The sequence below is a fragment of the Phaseolus vulgaris genome, chromosome 10 (assembly GCF_051622355.1).
Source record: "Phaseolus vulgaris cultivar YP4 chromosome 10, ASM5162235v1, whole genome shotgun sequence".
NCBI classification, from domain to species: Eukaryota; Viridiplantae; Streptophyta; class Magnoliopsida; order Fabales; family Fabaceae; genus Phaseolus; species Phaseolus vulgaris.
The window spans coordinates 32,143,549-32,165,812 of NC_143507.1; the positions used below are offsets into that span (position 1 = coordinate 32,143,549).

The following is a 22,264-nucleotide window of genomic DNA, read 5'->3' on the forward strand; positions in this document are numbered from 1 at the left end:
CTTCACTAACCCTAGATTCTTGGAAAATGAAATAAACTTTTTTTTTTCTAAATTTTGAAAAGGTTTTTTAGAATAAAAAATAAAAACAGAAATGATTTTCTTAAACTAGGCAAGTCCTTGACTATTTTTTTTATATAGAACAACAACCTGCAAAAAAAAAGTCAAATATATAATAAATATAAAAAAAATTATTCAAAGTGTGAAATCTCATTATTTGTTTAAAATAATTTAAAAAATACAATATATATACATATACCAAAAATTGAAGAATAAAATAACTTTGCACTTGAGATTTATTCAAGAATAAAATAAAAACTAATTGTAAATTTAGTATACAGTGGAGTTCGATTTAGTTCTAAACATAAGAACAAAATCATAAAATATAAAGTTCATTTTTTTTCTTTTTTTAGTGTTTTGTATTAATCATCTGTTTAATTTTCAAATTTGTATTCAAATCACTTGAGCAATTCGACGTGTCTCTGCACCATGAACCTACCATTAATGTTAATTTTGATTGAATTTTGAGTCTTCAGTGATAAGAATAAGTGAGAATCTGGCCAAAGAAGAAGAAAATGGTGGAAGGGAGAGAGTGAGAGTGGAAAGCATGGAAGTGGGTATGCTTCCAATCTCAGCTTCAAAGAGAGGAAAACTCTTGGCTGCTGGTTACACCTCTCTCGATGCCATTGCTCGTACCTCCGCCTCCCTCCTTGCTCGAGGTTTTTTCCCTTCAATTTCAATTCTTAGCCCTTCTTTCATTTTTCAATTGGGTATGCTTTATGTTAAAAAAAGTTCCTTTTTTTTCACCCACCCTTAATCTCTCTTTCACAGATATTGAAGTTTCTGATAGTGAAGCCTGTGAAATTCAGAATCTTGCAGCCAAAGCTGGTGCTTTGGAGACACCAAATGGGACTCACACTACTGTTGTTGGTGGTATGTGTTGTGTTTTTGAGTAATGATCAGAATTGTTTATTTTCATGTTATGCATATAAATTGTTATGATTCAAAAGTGTGAATGTGTCTGAACATCAATATATGAGAAAAATGACCCGTATACCCATTGCCTTAAGGTTATATAAGAAAAATGACCCGTATACGAATTTGTGTTGGAGGTAATGTTTGAAGAGGTTAGTGATGTGTGTTACTGGGCTGTGCAGTTGGAAATTATGTGTGGTCCTAGTGTCGTATGATTCATATAGCCGACCTCCTAGTGGGAAAAGTTGTTATACCCAAAGAATTTTCAATTTATGATATCAAGTTTTTTCAAGCTGGGATGTTGTGTGTCTTAGAAATCAAGTTTATGAAATTTGGGAAAACTTAGAAGCAAGAAGCAATAGCTTTCATTAATATAATTTTGAAGCTTCCTGCCAATAGTGCTGATGGGGGAGTTTTACAGACAAATTGTTATGGTGAGACAATTGGTTTTCCTACACTCTAGCTTAGCTTTAGATAGTTTGTAAAATCATGTATTAGATAGCATCTCATTTGAAGAAACATCCCCTTGTGAGTATAGGAAGATTATTTAATGGGGAGAAAATCAAAGAGCTATCAAGTATCTTCTATGCTCAATGAAAAAGTAAATAGACATTCTATTTATTTGGCAATAAGTACTTTGGTTTTACTTGATATGTGATATTCTCTTATGATTGATGTCTTATTTTCTTGTGTGATGTGAATTGAGTTCAGTCCAGTATATTCCACAGACCATGATTCCCTCTAGCACTTAAAGTTTTTTTCTTGTTTTCCTTTTCTCCTTTGTGTCTTTGTGTCATGCAGGTGGTCAGACTGCCTGGGATATGCTCAATGATGAGAAGTTTTCTTCTTACATTACCACATCTTGTGTGGATCTGGATAACATCCTTGGTGGAGGAATTAAGTGTAAAGATGTCACTGAAATAGGTTAGGCTTCTCTAAATAGTATGAAATCCATAGTCATGATTTCTAAGGAAATATGTGGCCCTGTTTGTTCAAGCTTTTTTCACCAAAGAATCACTTTTTAAAAAAATAATGACATTTTTTAGTTTCTTACGGTTTTGTTACAGTGTTTGTTCACAATAATCAGAAGCTGATTAGATTTTAAAAAATTGATCATAATCAAAAGTTAAATTTGATTAAAATAACTCCTCATAAACTAGTTACTTATTTTTTTTTAAAAAGCTGATTATTCTGATTGTAAATAAACATGAATTAACTTCTGCATTTTTTAAAATCTCTAAAAAATAATCACTGATTTATTTTATGCCAGAATCATTTTTTTTAATCTTTAAGAAACTAGCTCATACATTACTTGTTCTGTTGCATGCATGAATACCTTGCAGTTTGCTTTCTTTCTTCCCTTTTCTGGTTGCAATATAATTTTTTTTTTGTTTATATAGGCGGAGTTCCAGGCATTGGTAAAACACAAATTGGGTATTCTTTGTCATTCTAATTTTCTGGATCATGTTGCTATTGTTCCTTTCCATCCTATATTGTGAAATGTGTGGTTATTTATAATATTGAGGGTTGTTTATGTTTGCAGGATTCAACTTGCGGTAAATGTTCAGATTCCTCAAGGATACGGTGGCCTAGGTGGGAAGGCAATATACATTGGTAAGAACCCTAAGATTCTAATACTCATTAAGCATTTGATGCAGACCATTCATTGCACTTCTTGTGCCTATGTGATACTTAGACACAGAAGGAAGCTTTATGGTTGAACGTGTTCTTCAAATTGCTGAAGCATGCATAGAAGACATGGCTGAATATAGCAACCACTTTCACAAGGATTTTCAAGCTTGTGAAGTTAAAATGCACCCTAATAACATCTTGGAAAATATATTCTATTTTCGTGTTTGCAGCTACACTGAGCAAATCGCCTTGATAAATTACTTAGACAAATTCATCATGGAGAATAAAGACGTAAGTATAGTATTTCATCTATTGAATTGATTTTTTTTTTCAGCCAACACATTGAAGATGATACTTAACCTCATACGTTGCATCAATTGTAGACAATGGCAATACTCTTGCTTTGACTTTCTTTCCTTTTGCTTTCAACCAATTGTTTTGTTACACCATAATAATCCATTGTGGTCTATTTTTACATACTTAATTTCAGGTAAAGATCATCATTGTCGATAGTGTGACTTTCCACTTCCGCCAAGACTTCGATGATATGGCTCTCAGGACTCGATTACTCAGTGAAATGGCTTTGAAGTTGATGAAGCTTGCAAAAAAATTCTGTTTGGCTGTAAGAATCAATTCATCTACTTTCCACAAGTATTTTCTACTGAAATTAATCATTGGTAGCAGCTGAAACACGCCTGATGCGATTTATGTAGATCAAGTGTAAAACTTGCAGAGATACTTAAACACCAAGTTAGTAGATAGCTCAAATCCGTTTGAGTAAAGCAAGAAAGTATAAAAATAAAACAATTAACAAAGGAGTGATGGATTATGTTATGCAATCATCCACCATTTCATATGGCATGTCCAAGAGTCCCTTGGATTTGTTCCAGTCAGTGAGCATTGTACCATGGAATTTGCCATGCTTCCTTGTTTTCATCCTCCTTAATATCCAACTGCAAAAGTGATCTTCTTGCAGGTTGTTATGCTGAATCAAGTAACAACCAAGTTCATTGAAGGTTCATTTCAATTGACTCTTGCACTAGGCAAGTTTTGTTTCATTCTCACTTGGACTTTTAGCTTGTATGAACAATATCTGTTTTGTCCCTTCATTAAAGAATTTTGTTGTTTATACTTTACTGAACAGGAGATAGCTGGTCACATTCATGCACAAATAGGATCATATTATTTTGGAATGGCAATGAACGACATGCCTTTATTGACAAGTCCCCTTCTCTTAAATCAGCATCAGCTCCATATTCTGTGACCAGTAGGGGCATAAGAAATTCTATTTCAAGCTGCAAAAGGATCAAGATGATGTGAGATTTTGAGTAAGATTCCCTCACCCTTTTTGCTTATTCCCTTGTAAAACTTTTGGACTCAACAAAAAATATACAACATGTTTCACCCTTTTTTGGCTTTCCTACATGCTGCCTTTGTGTTTTGGTTGGTGTTATTGATAAGCCTCATCTACTATTTTTGCCAAAACATGATTTTTCTAACTTTTTTATGACATCTCAGGAATCCTTTTGAAATGATGACAGTTGAATGCTGATAAAATAGGGAAATTAATTTTTTTTTATAAATATACTGAAAAAGAAATTGGATGGTAAAATTTTAAGAAACAATGATAAATGAAGGATTAAATATTAATTATACCTCAAAAATAATATTGCAAATATGATTAATGTTTCATCCTTTGATATTGCCAATGGAATCAACTGTTGTATATGAAAATACACATACGTACAAAGAAATCACATGAAAATGAAAATGAAAATGAAAATGATTTTTTTTAAATACTAAATGAAAATTAATGGTGATGGATCATATTGTGTAAATCATTCATATTCAGTTTTTTTCTTATTTCTATTTTTTTTTCTTTCACAATTTAGATATTAGGTGTGTATAAGAAATCACATGAAAATGAAAATGAAAATGATTTTTTTTTTAAATACTAAATGAAAATTAATGGTGATGGATCATATTGTGTAAGTCATTCATATTCAGTTTTTTTCTTATTTCTATTTTTTTTTCTTTCACTATTTAGATATTAGGTGTGTATGTTTAAAGTTTTATATGGTTAAGAGTTGCAATTATGCATAACTAATATATATAACTCTCATCCATTCAGTAACCAAAACTTTTTTTAAGAACAAAACAAAATAGTAATAAATATATTGAAATTCAAAATGGACATTATTATTTTAATGAAGATTTCATATTCAAAAGCTATTTTAATGTATAATATTAAATCATTTCGTCTTTGTCTACATATGCTGATTATAATTGAGAAAGTAAAAGTGTGGATGCGTAAATATTTGGTTATTAATCTAGTGGTTTTGTAAAAAAGTTAATGAAAGATAGGAGAAAAATATACAAATTTTACAATATTATTATTATTGTTTTTAAGATTGATAATAATATTTTTTTTTAAATGACATAGAAATTATAAAATTTGTTGAAACATACATTAGAATTTGTTAAACTGACTATGGTGGTTTTAAATAAAATTAAAATTATTATTGTTATTATAAAAAATTATAAAAAAGGGAATTAATTTGATAATTTTTGTTGTTATGTGTACGGTGATAAATAAATTTAGGGATGTTAAAAAATAAAAATAAGTTTTTTAAATAGGTTTAATGATACATTGGAAGAGTAAGAATGTTTGAAAAGATTATTAAAAAATATAATTAATGTTATAAATTTTGGGATAAAAATGGGAAATGATTAATAATGATTGTAGGGTTAAAATTATAATTTTAAGACCTGAAATTTGTTAGAATATATGACCTTAAACAAGAGGGAGGGGTGAATTGTTTATAAGAGATTTTCGCAAACTTTGATGATATAATAACATTCAATGCCGAATTACAGAGAAAATAATCAAGGAAACAAATACCCAAAATTGTTTTAAGATGATATCAGAAAAACAATCGGTTGTTTTGTCGAAACAATCGGTTGTTTTTATCAGCAGTTAATAAAAATAGCTTAAAACAGATATATGTGAGATCAGGGAAAGAGAGAATCACACAAACAGATTTATACTGGTTCACTCTTACACCAAAAGCTACATCCAGTCCCCAGAAACCACTGGGTAATCCACTATGCAATCAAAACCAGATTACAAACATCACACACCAAAGTAGTGACCTTGAACCCCTCAAGAAACACATTACCTTTGGCAAACCACACCAAGAATGTTGATCTTGAACACCTCAAGAACACACAACACTCCTTGGCAACACAACTACAGAAGTACAGTAATCAATGAAGAAGAGAATAAAATACACTTGGGTATTACAAAGCTTAAAGTTCAGAATTACAACCCAATCCTATTTCACACACTTAAGAATGATCCAAAGCTCTTTCAAATCTTGGAAAAACTGTTTTGATAAACTCTTTCTCTTACTCCAAGATTAGGAGCATAAAACCACCTTTATATAGACTCATCAAGTGGCCAAAAGCATTTAATAAAGGAGCCAAGTTAGTTAGGATCATTTAAAACATATTAAAACCACTTAACATAATTCTGTTAAGGTTTTTAGGAACACAATCGATTGTTTTGTCGAAACAATCGATTGATTTGGTTTGACAGCAAAGTCAACCAAGTCAAACAACTTTCAAACTTTTTCAAAAACTACTAAGGTAAAACAACCTGTTGTTTCGAAAAACAACCTGTTGAAATTTTGACAGCTTTTTAGAAAACACATCTTTTCAAAAGGTTAAAGATTCAAATGAACTTGGATCATATTAAGGAGTGAATTAACAAGTTTCAAACAACTAGACAACACACACACCCAACAACAAGTTCTTCAAGCTTTCCTCTTGGATTTGGAGACATCAAAGCATCTTGTTCAATAGAATTAAGAAAAAAATTTAATTGGAATGAAAATGATTGTAAATGTAGTTTTATATATTACCTAAACTATAATAAAAAAATTAAGGTAATACTCTTACAAATACTAGTAGTACTAGTACTATTAGTAATACTAATACTGTTATTAATACTAGTACTACTAGTAATACTAGTACTGTTAGTACTGCTAGTAATATTAATACTGTTAGAAATACTAGTAGTATTAGTACTGTTAGTAATACTAGTACTGCTAGTAATACTAGTACTCCTAGTAATACTAGTACTGTTAATACTACTAGAACTGGTAGTAGTAATAGTACTGCTAGTCATACTATAAATACTAGTAATACTAGTATTGTTAATAATACGAGTGGTTCTATTAATGTTAATAATACTAGTACTGCTAGTAATACTAGTACTCCTAGTAATACTAGTACTCCTAGTAATACTAGTACTGTTAATACTGTTAGAACTGGTAGTAGTAATAGTACTGCTAGTCATACTATAAATACTAGTATTGCTAGTAATACGAGTGGTTCTATTAATACTAGTAATATTTGTAATACTAATAATACTAGTAATATTAGTACTTCTAGTAATACTAGTACCACTAGTACTGCTAGTACTTCTAGTAATACTAGTAATACTAGTGCTGCTAGTAATACTAGTGCTGCTACTAATACTAGTACTGCTACTAATACTAGTACTGCTAGTAATACTAGTACTGCGAATACTGCTAGTACTGCTAGTAATGTGAGTACTGCTAGTATTGCTAGTAATACTGGTATTGCTAGTACTTCTAGTAATACTAGCAATAGTTGTACTCCTAATAGTACTTGTACTAGTACTAGTAGTAAGTATACTGGTAGTAATACTAGTACTTCTAGTCATACTAGTATTGTTAGTACTGCTAGATTTGCAAGTTGTACTAGTAATACTACTAATACTAATACTGCTAATAATACTAGTAATATTAAAAATACTAATACTGCTAGTAATGCTTGTAATACTAATAATACTAATACTACTGATACTGCTAGAACTGCTAGTAATAATAGTATTGTTAGTAATACTACTATTGTGAGTATTGCTAGTAATACTAGTACTGGTAGTAATACGAGTAATACTAGTACTGCTAGTACTACTAGTAATACAAGTACTTCGAGTATTGCTAGTAATACTCGTACTGCTAGTAATACCGGTATTGCTAGTAATATCGGTACTTCTAGTAATACTAGTACTGATAGTAATACTGGTACTGCTAGTAATACTAGTAATACTTGTACTTGTAGTAATACTAGTACTGTTTGCATTACTAGAATTGTTAGTAATACTACTAATACTAGTACTGTTAGTGTTCCTGCCGGTTGACCAGATTGTCGTTCGTGCGTAGCTTCAAGGTGCGTATCAAGGACTCCTTCATCTTCGTTCCAATCTTCACTCTTTGCCGTCGTGAATACCTGAAATAGAGAGACAAAAGGGCGCCCTCGCGGCCGTTTGCACTCCGACGCTCAAGTCAGTACTAGCAGAAAACACCGTGCACCTCCGTATCATAACATTCCAGACACCGTGTTCAGAAGGTGCGTAACTGAATTGTAACTGAATTCTCTCTCGTTCTCAAGTCACTCATGCATACAGTGTGAAAGCGTAAAATGACTCAAAACGTACCTTAGTCTACTGACAGCGAGAGCTTATATACCTTGTCAGTGCTTCTGCCCCGTGTCTCCTTCTGACTTTAGCGTAACTCTGTGTGGATGGCCTTACGAAGTTGTAACCCAACTTAGGGAAATCCCAGCGTGTAAGTCTCTCTTCTCGAAGTGCATCTGGCGCAGGGGGTGACTACATGGTTGCCAACTCATGCGCCCCAGCTTCTAGTCACTCGCCCTGGGAGTATTTCTGCCCTCCTCACGTACTGTCGCGTCCCCACGCCTCATGCACTGATACTTCGTGAGTTAGGTCTCTCCGTGCTGGTGCTGGGGGTGTGGCTTGGAAACCACCTTTCTCTTCTATTGTTACTCTTTCGGGGTACCGAGGCCCGAGACCTCCACGCCCCTACCGTGCCGCCTCCTACCCTGCCGCCCCCTCCACGGTAACTCTCACCCGTGGGTACCGGGGGGTGGCACCACCCAACTGTAAGCACTTCTTGGTTCGAACCCAGTCAACGCCCGAGGTCGGTCAATGCCCGGGGCCTAGTCAACGCCCGAGGCCTGGTCGAGCCCCCTTCTCACCTCTTTGCGCCCTAATGGGTCCTACCAAGTGTTGACTTTGGTCAATGCCCGAGGAAGAGTCGGTACAGCTAGTAATACTCGTACTGCTTGTAATTATAGTAATACAAGTACTCTTAGTAATACTAGTACTGCTAATAATACAAGTAATACTTGTAATACTAGTAATTCTAGTAATACTAGTAATTCTAGTACTACTAGTAATACTAGTACTGCTAGTAATGCAAGTAATACTAGGGGTTCTAGTAAAACTAGTTTTACTTGTAATATTAATAACAGTAGTACCCCTAGTAATACTAGTACTACTAGTAATACAAGTAATTCTAGTAATACAAGTACTTCTAGTAATACTAGTAATACAAGTACTTATAGTAATACTAGTACTGTTAGTACTGGTAGTAATACTATTAAGACTAGAATTGCTAGAAATACGAGTAATAGTATTGGTTCTAGTAATACATGTAATGGTAGTAATACTAGTACTTCTAGTAATACTAGTCAAGTCATACTAGTACTCCTAGTAATATTAGTACTGCTAGTAATACTAATACTATTACTAATACTTGTACTTCTAGTACGGTTAGAAATACTAGTAATTCTTGTAATACTAGTAATTCTTGTAATACTAGTAACACTATTAATAGTAGTACAGCTAGAAATACTAATAATACTAGTACTGCTAAAAATACTAGTAATACAAGTACTGCTAGTAATACTAATACTAATACTGCTAGTACTGCTGATAATACTAGTACTACTACTACTACTAGTACTACTAGAAATACTAGTAATTCTAATAGTGCTAGTACTGCTAGTAATACTAGTATTTCTAATACTTGTAATATTAATACTGTTAGTAATACTAATACTGCTATTAATACTAGTAATATTAGTACTGCTAGTAATACTAGCACTTTTAGTACTAATACTAATACTAAGACTTCTAGTATTACTAGTACTACTAGTAATACTATTAATACTAGTACTACTAGTAATACTAGTACTTCTAGTACTCTACTTATAATAGTAATACTAGTACTGCTAGTAATACTAGTACTGCTTGTAATACTAGTACTGCTTGTAATACTAGTACTCCTAGTAATACTAGTACTTCTAGTATTGCTAGTAATACTAGTACTTCTAGTAATACTAGTACTGCTAGTAATACTAGTACTGCTAGTACTACTAGTAGTGCTAGTACTACTAGTACTGCTAGAAATACCAGAACTGTTAGTAATACTTGTAATTCTAGTACTGCTAGTAATATTTGTACTTCTAGTACTGCTAGTAATACTAGTATTGGAAGTAAAACTAGTACTGCTTTTAATACTATTAATAATTATAATAATAGTAACACGAGTAACACTTCTAGTACTTATAGTAATACTAGTACTACAAATACTGTTAGTACTACTACTAATAATATGTAGTACTTTTAGTAATAATTATACTAGTGCTGCTAGTATTGCTAGTACTAATAGTACTGCTAGTAGCACTAGTAGTACTGTCAGTAATGCTAGTATTGCAAGTAATGCTAGTACTGCTAGTACTGTCAGTAATGCTAGTACTGCCAGTAATGCTAGTACTGACAGTTATGCTAGTACTGCCAGTAATGCTAGTTCTGCCAGTATTGCTAGTACTTCATGTAATACTAGTACTGTCAATAATACTAGTACTGCTAGTAATACTGGTACTGTTAGTACTGTTAGTACTGTTAGTAATACTAGTACTGCTAGTAATACTAGTACTGCTAGTATTCTTAGTAATACTAGTACTGGTAGTACTTCTTGTAATACTAGTACTGCTAGTAATAATAATACTTATATTAATACTACTACTGTTAGTAATACTAGTACTGCTAGTAATACTAGTACTACCAGTACTGCTTGTACTACTACTAATACTAGTACTGCAAGTAATGCTAGTACTTCTTGTAATACTAGTACTGGTAGTACTGCAAGTAATACTAGAATTGCTAATAATACTAGTACTAGCACTAGTACTGCTAGTAATACAAGTACTGCTAGAAATACTAGTACTACCAGTACTGCTAGTACTACTAGTACTGCTTGTACTACTACTAATACTAGTACTGCAAGTAATGCTAGTACTTCTTGTAATACTAGTACTGGTAGTACTGCAAGTAATACTAGAATTGCTAATAATACTAGTACTAGCACTAGTACTGCCAGTAATACAAGTAGTTCTAGTAATGCTACTAGTTCTAGGAATACTAGTATTATGAGTAATACTAGTACTGCTAGTAATACTAGTACTACTTGTACAACTAGTAATACTAGTACTTCTTGTACTGCTAGTAATACTAGTACTGTTTGTACTGCTAGTACTGCTAGTTATACTAATACTTCTAGTAATACTAATACTGTTTGTAATACTAGTTCTGCCAGTAATACTAGTACTTCTAGTAGTGCGAGTAATACTAGTACTTCTAGTAATACTAGTACTGCCAATAGTACTAAGACTGTCAGTACTACTAGTACTGCCTGTAATACTACTACTTCTAGTAGTGCTAGTAATACTAGTACTTCTAGTAATACTAGTAGTGCTAGTACTACTAGTACTGCTAGTACTACTAGTACTGCTAGTACTACTAGTACTGCTAGTAATACTAGTACTGTTAGTACTACTAATAATACTTTTACTTATAGTACTTATAGTATTACTAGTAATATTATTATTTCTAATAATAGTAGTAATAATTATAGTAGTACTGCTACTAAATCTAGTATTGTTACTAATACTAGTACTGCTAGTAATACTAGCACTACTAATACTGATAGTAATACAAGTATTGATAGTAATATTAGTACTGCTAGTAATGCTATTAGTAGTACTGCTGGGAGTACTAGTTCTGTTAGTAGTGCAAGTAATACTAGTACTCTTAGTAATACTAGTACTGCTTGTTTTAGTAGTACTGCCAGTAATGCCAGTAATGTCAGTACTTCCAGTAACGTCAGTAGTGCCAGTACTGCCAGTAACGCAAGTATTGCTAGTACTGATAGTAATACTAGTACTGCTAGTAATACTAGTAATTTTAGTAATGCTACTAGTAGTACTGCTTGGAGTACTAGTTGTACTAGTAGTGCTAGTAATAATTGTAGTTATGTCAGTATTGTCAGTAATGCCACTAATGCCAGTAATGCCAGTAATGCCAGTACTGCCAGTAATGCTAGTACTTCTAGTAATGGCAGTACTTTCAGTAATGTCAGTAATGCCAGTACTGCCAATAATGTCAGTACTGCCAGTAATGCCAGTACTGCCAGTAATGTCAGTAATGCCATTACTGCCAGTAATACTAGTATTGCTAGTACTGCTTGTAGTATTTGTACTGCTTGTAATACTAGTACTGTTCGTACTGCTAGTAATACTAGTACTGGTAGTTATAGTAGTACTGGAGGTATTGTTAGTACTTTTTGTAATACTAGTACTAGTAGTACTGCTAATAATACTAGTACTACTAGTAATACTAGTACCTCTAGTTGTTATAGTAGTATTAGTATTGCTAGTAATACTAGTACGGCTACTAATACTAGTACTTCTAGTAATACTAGAATTGCTAGTAATACTAGTACTGCTACCGCGTCCCCACGCCTCATGCAGAGATACTCCGTGAGTTGGGTTTCTCCCTGCTGGTACTGGGGTGTGGCTTGGAAACCTACCTCTCTCTTCTATTACTAGCAGTACTAGTACTATGAGTACTGCTAGTAATACTACTACTGCTAGTAATACTAGTACTGCTAGTAATACTAGTACTGCTAATAATACTAGTAATCCTAGTACTACTAGAAATACTAGTACTGCTAGTAATACTAGTACTGCTAGTAATACTATTACTGCTAGTAATACTAGTACTGCTAGTAATACTAGTACTGCTAGTAATCCTAATACTGCTAGTAATCCTAGTACTGCTAGTAATACTAGTAATGCTAGTACTGTTAGTAATGCTAGTAATACTAGTACTGCTAGTAATACTATTACTGCTAGTAATACTAATACTGCTAGTAATACTAGTACTGCTAGTAATACTAGTACTGCTAGTAATGCAAGTAATACATGTACTGCAAGTAATACGAGTAGTGCTAGTAATGCTAGTAATACTAATAGTACTAGTACTGCAAGTAATACTAGTACTGCTAGTAATACTAGTAATGCTTGTACTACTAGTAATACTAGTACTGCTAGTAATACTAGTAATGCAACTAATACTAGTACTGCAAGTAATACGAGTAGTGCTAGTAATATTAGTAATGCTAGTAATACCAGTAATGCTAGTCTTGCTAGTAATACCAGTAATGCTAGTCTTGCTAGTAATACCAGTAATGCTAGTCTTGCTAGTAATACCAGTAATGCTAGTCTTGCTAGTAATACTAGTAAATCTAGTACAACTAGTAATACAAGTACTACTAGTAATACTAGTAATACTAGTACTGCTAGTTAAACTAGTAATACTAGTACCGCTAGTAATACTAGTACTTCTACTGATGGCAAATTCATGAAGTTCTTCTTAGAATCATGTGAAAGATGGTGCGGAAGCCATGGATGTGTATGAGCAGGATCCTCCTAAGAGCTATGGTGATCTTGAAGGTACATGGTGTGTATGGAAGTTGGGAGCTTCGGCCAGCCCAATGAGAGGTGAAGGATGTGAAGATTAGAGCCTAGAAACTAGGTAGAAGCAAAGCTTGGCACAAAGTTGGCAGCATAACTTTACTATTCAATTAATCTTCCAAATACATGAGCCAAGCCCTCTTATTTATAGTGTTTAGGGGGCTGGAAATTAAAAAGAAAGTGGAGGGAAATTCAAATGAGAAGCATTTGAATTTGGAGCCAATTCCTAGTCACAAGGGAAGTGTGACTTGGTTTCTATTTTTGGCACCTCCTAAATCTATAGCTACACCTTCTTTTGTGTCACATGGAAGGTGTGACTTAGCTTTATACATTTGCACCTCTTATATTTATATCTACACCTCCCTTTATATTCTACTAAAAATACTCAAAAGTAATTACAAAAGAAAGACATCCAATGATGCTTAGTTTGCCCATATTTTCTATTTGTTGGGCTTGAGTTGAAGCTTGAACTTGTATTTGGGCTTGGGCTTGGGCTTTTTCTATCATGGGCTTGGGCCTCTTCCATCATCCCCTCCCTCTTGAAAAGGATTTTTCCTCAAATCCAACGCTTCTTCATCATCATCATTATGTGGATGTATGTGGCTGGATGGTTTCCATCATCCCCTCCTTCTTGAGAGGATTTGTCCTCAGATCTACAGGTTCGATCTCGAACAACAACCTTATTCCTATTTTGAAAACTAGGCTCGTCCTCCATGATCAAATGTCCATCTCTGTGAGTCATCAAACAAATCAAATGTGTTAGTTTGAGCAGTTGTGTAAACATTAATTTTAGGAAGTTGCCATTCCTTTTGTTTTTCTATTGTTTTTGGCAACTTCTCATAATATTTCTCTATTTGTTGTTGTATTTGTTCTTGAATTCTCTCATGCATTTTCTTAACAAAATCATCTTTTGTAACTCCTTCCTTATGCACAAAGGTATGTGGATTAGGAAGGGGTAATAAATCTAAAGGAGAAAGAGGATTAAGTCCATATACAACTTCAAATGGGAAAATATTGGTAGTTTTGTGAACTACACTATGGTATGTATGCTCATCTCTAGAGTTGTGTCTGTCCTTTATGATTATTCTAGGCATAGTAGAAAGAGGTAGATTTTCAAATGTATTTTGACCATGCTTTTGAGGATGATAAGAATTTAAAGTGTACAACTTAGTTGCAAGTTTTCCCAAGAGAATCCTCAAATCATGGTTTGCGAAATTTGGAGCTCTATCCAACACTAGGCTTGAAGATAAACCATGAGGATGTATCACTTCTCTAGAGAAGAGTTTATCCATATCCATGAAAATGGAATCAAAACCTTTTGTTGTCCTAGGAAGCTCTAATATGAAATTTGTGTATTCCCAAGGATCATTTGCAAAAGGTGAAGGAGTATAGAGTTCTTGAGACATTGCCTTAGGTGTAGTTTGAAAACAAGAATTGTACCTAAGGCAATGTCTTTGAATCTCTTTTCTCATTGGGGACAAAAGTTTTCCTTTTAAAAGCGCTAGATTTTTATCAACTCTAATTTGACACATGAGTTCTCCTTCATGAAGACTTTCTCTCTTATGTGTAAAGGTAGTCTCGTTGTTACAACCATTGTTTATGAGAATTTGTACACTTGGCAATGGTTGTCTCAATAAGACATGACAAGTTTCTTTAGGCACTACCTCACATAAAAATTTGTTTTTGTAAATGCTTATAGATATCAATTGGTGATATCCTAGCACATATGAAAAATAATCTACTTTATCTTTATCTATGCAAGCTTCTTTTAAAGACTCTTCTTTTTTGCTTATGCTTGCAAGTGTTCCTTTACAAAAAAAGGTAAGGCTTTGAGGTTGTTCAACAAGACACATATTTTCAAAGGTATTTTTAAATCTTTTGTCTTGTTGAATGACCTTGTGGGAAGGAACACTCTTCTCCCACGCCTTTTGTTTCTCAAGGGTCTTCTCATGCTTTTCTTTTTCCTTTTCTTTTTCTATAGCTTCCCTTTCAACTTCCTCTCTTTTCTTTTGTATTTTTCTTTCCTTTCTTTCTTTATGGGAAGCAAACAATTTTTCTACCCTCATTTCCCAATCTAGGCAAGCTTCTATATTTTATTTTCCATGGAAATGGGGTTGGTCTACCCTAACCTCTCTTGGGTTTTCTTGTTCTTTTCTATCTCTTTTATGTCTTCTAGGGGGTGCTTGATAATAATCATTTATTCTAAGGCTTCCCTCCCCAAAAGAATCATGATCTTTAGAGATAGATGCATGAGAAGGTTACTTTTTTAAAATGTGAGACTCCTCATCCTTTGCTTTAGTCAATTCATTAGTTTTAGCCTCATTCTCCAATTGTTTAGAAAAAAATTGATTGCATATCCTTGGAAAGTTGTTTCAAAAGTGATTTCAAGGATTTCACCTCACTTTTAAGAGATTTAGAGGAATGACAAGACATGACTAAAGCTTTGTGTATACAAGTATTTTACCTTGAGAAAATTTAGGAAAGTCAAAGAAGGTAGTTTTCTAGGTAAGGGAGGTGAGTCACAAAGGACTACTTAAATACCAAGCCTTTGCCATAGCCAAAAACTATCCCTCAATGTCTTCACACAAAGCTTTCTCTTAGTAAACCACTTAGAACACAATTAAGTTGATAAATCAGATTTTAATGCAAGAAAACAATGCAAGCTAACTGTACCGCCCTGGTGGTCGGGAGTGATGACGTGGCAACAAACTACAGTATGGGCGTGTTGACAAGGCGCCAGGTTGGAAGAAGGGAAGGAAGTCGGGGGGCTCGTGAAGTCGCCGGTTGTTAAGTTGGCGTGCTCCGACCTCCAGCATACCAGGACCGGCGATCACCGGGTTAAAGATGAAGTCGCCAGATGTAGACTCAGGCGACCTAGTGATTGGAGATCGCCAGAGCAAGCACATCGCCGGAGATGAAGGTCGTGCAGATTATGAAGGCGGCCGGCGAGACCACAGGGAAGGTGTATGAAGGCACCCTAACTCGCCAGTTCCAGTAGAGATCGCACTCCCAAGTTAGCTATGTACTGGGCAGCACCATGCATAAATAACTTAGCCAAAAAGGGAGTCAGGAGCAACACCCAAGTCAAGGAGCCTCCAGATGATGGCACGTGTACAGTTGGATGCGAGCCACGTGTCCAAGTCTGTAACTGCCAGGAGAGAGAAAACAACCAGGTATATAAGAGTTCTCAACGAACTTTCTGAGGTACGCACGTTCAGAATACACTCTTTACGCTTGCGAGTTATAGAGCTGACTGTGAGAGAGGATTTGCACGGTTCTTGTTCTCTTAGTATTTGGTGATTCGGTTACTGACTTGGGCATTGGAGTGCGATCGGCCGCAGCGGCGCCGCTCTGTTTCTTTGCAGGTTCTTGAGGCGGATCTCGAAGAGGAACGGAGGTGTGAAGCGGTGCACACGTCGATCCTTTGACGAGGCAGTTTCCAACGTTCTGGTCAACAGACAGGATCACTAACTAATTAACCAAGCAAGGATTAACAAAGCTTAAACAAAGCAACACAATTGAAAAAAACGAAACTAATTAAGCAAGAGATGCAATTAAAAAAAACAATTAACAATTGCTAAACTAGATACTGCTAGTAATACTATTACTGCTAGTAATACTAGTACTGCTAGTACTGCTAATAATACTATTACTGCTAGTAATCCTAGTACTGCTAGTACTGCTATTAATGCTAGTACTGCTAGTAATACTAGTAGTACTAGTACTGCTAGTAATACTATTACTGCTAGTAATACTAGTACTGCTAGTAATACCAGTACTGCTAGTAATACTAGTAATGCTAGTAATACCAGTACTGCTAGTAATACCAGTACTGCTAGTAATACCAGCGAACCCATATAGGCACCCTCCATAGGGCCTTAGCTGGTCAAGGGGCAACTCCAGCTGCGTGAAAGTCGGCCAGAACATCACGTCTGCCGAGCTTCCTTGGTCCACCAGAACTCTGTGGACCTTCCTTCCCGCTGTAACCAACGAAATGACTATGGGATCGTTGTCATGGGGCACAACGTCCCGAAGATCCTGTTTGGTGAACGTAATGTCCACTTCCGGCGAGTGATCTTCAAACATATCCACTGTCATCACCGATCGCGCGTACTTCTTCCTCTGCGATGCGGTGCATCCACCACCTGAGAAGCCCCCTGCAATGGTGTGGATCTCCCCGTGGATAGGCATCTCGTGTTGCTGGGCTTCTCCACCTGCTGGCTGGGAACTCGACGCTCCCCCCGTCCTCCTGTCCAGCAGATAGTCATTTAGGAACCCGCTCTTAACCAGATCGTCGAGCTGATATCCCAAGGACAAACACGAGTCCAAAGTGTGGCCAAAACCTTGGTGAAACTCACACCAGGCATCCGGCTTTGACTTCAGCACCTTGTCGCCCACCTTCTCAGGCGCCTTCAACCTAGCAGATATATTAGGAATGGCGATCAGATCCGCCAGTCCCATGACAAACTTGTGCTTAGGCGGGCGATTGTATTCCCGGCGTGCTGGTTGCTGGCGTGCTTGGCTCCTTCCCTTGTTCCTCCTATCGTAAGGATGGCGAGTCCTCTGGTCCTTCCTGGCCGCCGCCGCTGTTTCCAGCACCCTTTGCGGCTGGATTCTGGTCTGGGCGCGTGGCCTAGCGGGAGCCATGCTCCCTCTCTTCTCAGCGACCTCACTTTCATCGGCGATGTGAGCCACCGCAAGTCGCCTGACTTCAGCAAACGTCGCGGGGTGAGCCCTGATCAAGGCCTCGCAGCACGCCCTTCTTGAAGGCATAGACCAGCATTTCTTCATCCTTGGCCGGCGATCTGACCATCTGCGCCCCAAAGCGATTCAGGTAGTCTCTGAGGGACTCTCCCTGGTATTGCCTTATATCGAACAGATCATAAGACACCCTAGGCGGTGCCTTATTGACGATGTACTGCTCGACAAAAATCTTCGAGAACTGTTGAAAATTGGTTATGTGGCCGTTAGGCAGGCTCACAAACCACTCCATCGCCGTCCCCTGGAGCGTACTCACGAACATCTTGCAGTAGACGGCGTCTGACCCTCCCGACAGCATCATCTGCGTATGGAACGTGGTTAGATGAGCCTCTGGATCCTCCACGCCGGTAAAGACAGCCTTAACCGGAACCACGCTCGTGGGAATGGGCGTGTCGGTAATCGCCTGAACAAAAGGCATAGGGAAAACACGAGGTGGCGATGACTTTTGTTCAATTGATCTTGAACAATTTCTTGTGCAATTTGTGATAGGATTCCATACACCTTTGAGTTGCTGTTTTCTTTTAGGCTTTTGAGTCTTTATTGCTTTCTTATTTGGTTCATATTATGCTTTTGAGTCTTTAATTTCTGAATCCATATATGTTTTGTCAAGTCATGTTCATCCACAATGTCAACAATTCTTAGTAGTCCTTTATTTGGCTTGATTGTTTCTTGATTTTGGGTATCTTTAATTGCTTTGAATCTGCTGTTCTTTAATCTTTTGGTGCTTTTTTAATTTAGTTTGAGTTCCTATTTGTGTTTAGATCCTACACAAATTCTATTGTGTTTAAATTTTGGTATCTTGCTGTTTTTGTTTCCAGTTTCCAGAATCCCCTGTTTCACATTTTCTGTGCTGGCTGTTTTGTTCCAGAAAAATATTTTCACTCATAGGAAAATTTTGATTCTCTGGAATATGCAAGTTTGAAGTGTTATAGAAAGGAAAAAAAAAGAATTAGTCCAAAAGAATCAACAGAAAAAAAATGATAAATCTTTTAAAATCAGTGTGCAAATCTGAGGCGCTACAGCTGGCGTAACTGAACACCAAAATTGCAAAATTTATTAAAAAAAATTGGTTCATGCGTTTTCAGTGATTCTAAAGCCAGATTTTAGCTAAGATCTTGAATATCTTGCATATCAAATTTCAGAATCATATCTTAAAAACATAGCTCAGCATAAATTGGGGAAAAACACGTTTCTGGCCCACAACATTTTCCAGTGGTGCTGTTTTTTTTATTTGGTCATCTAATTCTAGTGCCATTCTTAGGATTCTTTTGTGTGCCTACCTTTATTTTGGTACCTTTTATTTGCTTGCTTAATATTTCTTGGACCTCTTTCTAGTTTTCATAATCTAACTCCTTTTGGTGGTACTGTTTTATTCAATTAAATTGTTTCTTGCTTTTGTTCTTTGACCTCTAATTTGGTGCTGGAATTTATTTCTCCTTTGGTGCTTAATTGAATGGAAACTTGACTTGGGTAAGGTCTAGTCTTTTGATAGGTGCTGGAATTGGAGAATTAAAACCTTCATTCTAAGGGGAAACAAAGCCAAGGCCGAAACAAGCTTTCTTGAAAAAACACTACAAACACTTGGAGGGCCAACAAGCAAAGACAACAAGGAAGTGCATTTAGCAAAAAGAGGATCAACAAAGGGAGTTTTTCTAAATTTCCTTGCAACTTAATTTGTGTTAATTACTTCTTAATTACGATTTAGACGGTGAGTGTGTCTTCAAGGGCTCCAAGTGTCCAAGAAGCCTCACCTAGGGCCGACTAGTATAGAACTCTTTAATTAGCAATTGTTAATTGTTCTTAGTTGTTTCTATATTGCTTAATTAGTAACGCCTTGTATGTGTGGTTGTTTTAAGTTTTGTTAAAAACCATCTAGCTTTGTTAATTAGTTAGCATGCATTGCTTTCTTGCATTAAAATCTGATTTCTCAACTTAATTGTGTTCCAAGTGGTTTACTAAGAGAAAGCTTTGTGTGAAGACATTGAGGGATAGTTTTTGGCTAAGGCAAAGGCTTGGTATTTAAGTAGTCCACTGTGACTCACCTCCCTTACCTGGAAGACTACCTTCTTTGACTTCCCTAAATTTTTCTCAAGGTAAAATACTTCTACACACAAAGTTTTAGTCATGTCTTCTCACTCCTCTAAATCTCTTAAAAGTGAGGTGAAATCCTTGGAATCTCTTTTGAAGCAACTTACTAAGGATATTCAATCAATTTCATCTAAACAATTGGAGAATGAGATCAAAACTAATGAATTGACTAAAGCAAAGAATGAGAAGTCTCAATTTTCAAAAAAATTACATTCTCATGCATCTAGCTCTAAACATCATGATTATCTTGGGGAAGAAAGTCTTAGGAAAAATGAATATCATCAACAATTCCCTAGGAGAGCTAGGAAAGAGAGACAAGAAAACCTAACCAAGCATATCTCTCACACTCAAGCTAGGGAAATTCCATGTTTAGAATACCTTGGCAATGATCAATTAGCATCTCAATGTTTCAATGAAAGATCTATGATCTTAAGGGACAAAGATGAGAATAGTAGCCAAGAAAAAGAAGCTAGTGAGAGTGAAGAAAAGGTAAAAATAGAAAAGCAAGAGAAAACCCTTGGGAAACAAAAGGCGTGGGAGAAGAGTGTTCCTTCCCACAAGGTCATTCAACAAGAAGGAAAAGTTGAAAATACATTTGAAAATATACCTGTTGTTGAACAACCTAGCCTTACCTTTTGTAAAGGAACACTTGCAAGCCTAGAAAAAAAAGAAGAATCCTTAAAAAAGGCTTGCATAGATAAAAATATAGTAGATTATTTTACATACATGCCAAGATATCACCAAGTGAAGGTCAAGTCATCTATAGGCATCTACAAAGACAATTTTTTATGTGAAGTAGTGCCTAAAGAAACTTGTCATGTCTTATTGAGACAACCTTTGCAACGAATTGAAATTTCCATGAACAAAGGTTGTATCAACGAGACTACCTTCACACATAAAAGAGAAATTCTTCATGAAGGAGAACTCATGGGTCAAATTAGAGTTGATAAAACTCTAAAGCTTTTAAAAGGAAAATTATTGTCACCCATGAGAAAAGATGTTCAAAGACATTACCCTAGATACATTCCGTGTTTTAAAAATACATCTAAGGCGATGTCTCATGAACTCTATACTCCTTCACCTTTTGCAAATGATCCTTGGGAAGACATAAGCCTAAATTTCATATTAGATCTTCCTAGGACAACAAAAGGTTTTGATTCCATTTTCATGGACATGGATAAACTCTTCCTTAAAGAAGTGACAAGTCTTCATGATTTCTCTTCAAACTTAGTGTTGGATAGAGCTCCAAAATTTGAAAACCATCATTTGAGGATTCTCTTGGAAAAACTTGCAACTAAGTTGTCCTTTTCAAATTCTTATCATCCTCAAAAGAATGGTCAAAATAAAATTGAAAACATAGCTCTTGTTACTATGCCTAGAGAAATCATGAAAGACAACCACAATTCTTGGGATGAGTATCCTTTTTCTATTGAACATGCATACAATAGAGTAGTCCACAAGACTACTAATATTTCTACATTTGAAGTTGTATGTGAACATAGTCCTCTTTCTCTTTTTGCGTTGTTACCACTTCCTAAAGGAATTATGCCTAAGGAACAAGTAACCACTATTGAAAATTTTACAAAGCATGAGAGGATTAGAGAACACATGCAACCATCAAAAGAGAAATATTGTAAAAAGTTGCCAAAAACAAAAGAAAAACAAAAATGGCAACTTCATAAAATTGATTTGTATATGACTGCTTCAACTAACTCATTTGCTTTATTTGATAATTCCCCTAGGTGGATGTTTGATCCGGGAGGGCAAGCATAGTTGAAGAAGCAAGAGGCTGCTATCCGAGATCAAATCTCTAGATCTGAGGATAGATCTTCTCGAGGAGAAGGAGATGATGGACACCATCCAGCCACATCCATTCCCCTAGCCATGAAGAAGAAGAAGCAATGGATTTGAGGACAAATCCTTTTCAAGAGGGAGGGGATGATGGAAGAGGCCCAAGCACAAGCCCACATGCAAGCCCACCAAAGGGTAGATTTGGGCCAACCATAGAGTTATGGCCAAGAGGATCCAAGAAGACGTTCTTTTACATGTTCAAATGCCATAAACTCTAGTGTACAGTAGACTTTAATTTCTTGTCAAAATT

General features: G+C 35.6%; 1 protein-coding gene across 3 annotated transcripts; it reads left to right on the forward strand.

Annotated features, from left to right (window-relative positions):
- Window positions 1-393: 393 nt before the first annotated feature.
- Window positions 394-21,973, forward strand: RAD51C (RAS associated with diabetes protein 51C). Of its 3 annotated transcripts, none has more exons than XM_090296480.1 (10): window positions 395-716; window positions 829-930; window positions 1,774-1,896; window positions 2,373-2,406; window positions 2,516-2,586; window positions 2,669-2,895; window positions 3,095-3,226; window positions 3,581-3,647; window positions 3,749-3,932; window positions 19,557-21,973. In XM_090296480.1, exons 1-9 carry the CDS (start codon window positions 605-607, stop codon window positions 3,922-3,924), a joined length of 1,044 nt encoding a protein of 347 aa, XP_090152606.1. In that variant the 5' UTR covers window positions 395-604; the 3' UTR covers window positions 3,925-3,932; window positions 19,557-21,973. The 3 variants fall into 3 exon arrangements, with proteins under 3 accessions (XP_068478167.1, XP_090152606.1, XP_090152607.1); XM_090296481.1 differs by having other exon boundaries at window positions 19,568-21,973; XM_068622066.1 differs by lacking the exon at window positions 19,557-21,973 and having other exon boundaries at window positions 394-716; window positions 3,749-4,027.
- The last annotated feature ends 291 nt before the right edge of the window (window positions 21,974-22,264 follow it).

What these genes read in the sequence shown, in the direction of transcription:
- RAD51C (XM_068622066.1), top strand. Translation starts at nt 605, where the DNA reads ATGGAAGTGGGTATGCTTCCAATCTCAGCTTCAAAGAGAGGAAAACTC. An exon ending in CGCCTCCCTCCTTGCTCGAG is followed by an intron (nt 717 to 828) that starts GTTTTTTCCCTT and finishes TCTCTTTCACAG; the next exon opens with ATATTGAAGTTTCTGATAGT. An exon ending in TGGGAAGGCAATATACATTG is followed by an intron (nt 2,587 to 2,668) that starts GTAAGAACCCTA and finishes TGTGATACTTAG; the next exon opens with ACACAGAAGGAAGCTTTATG.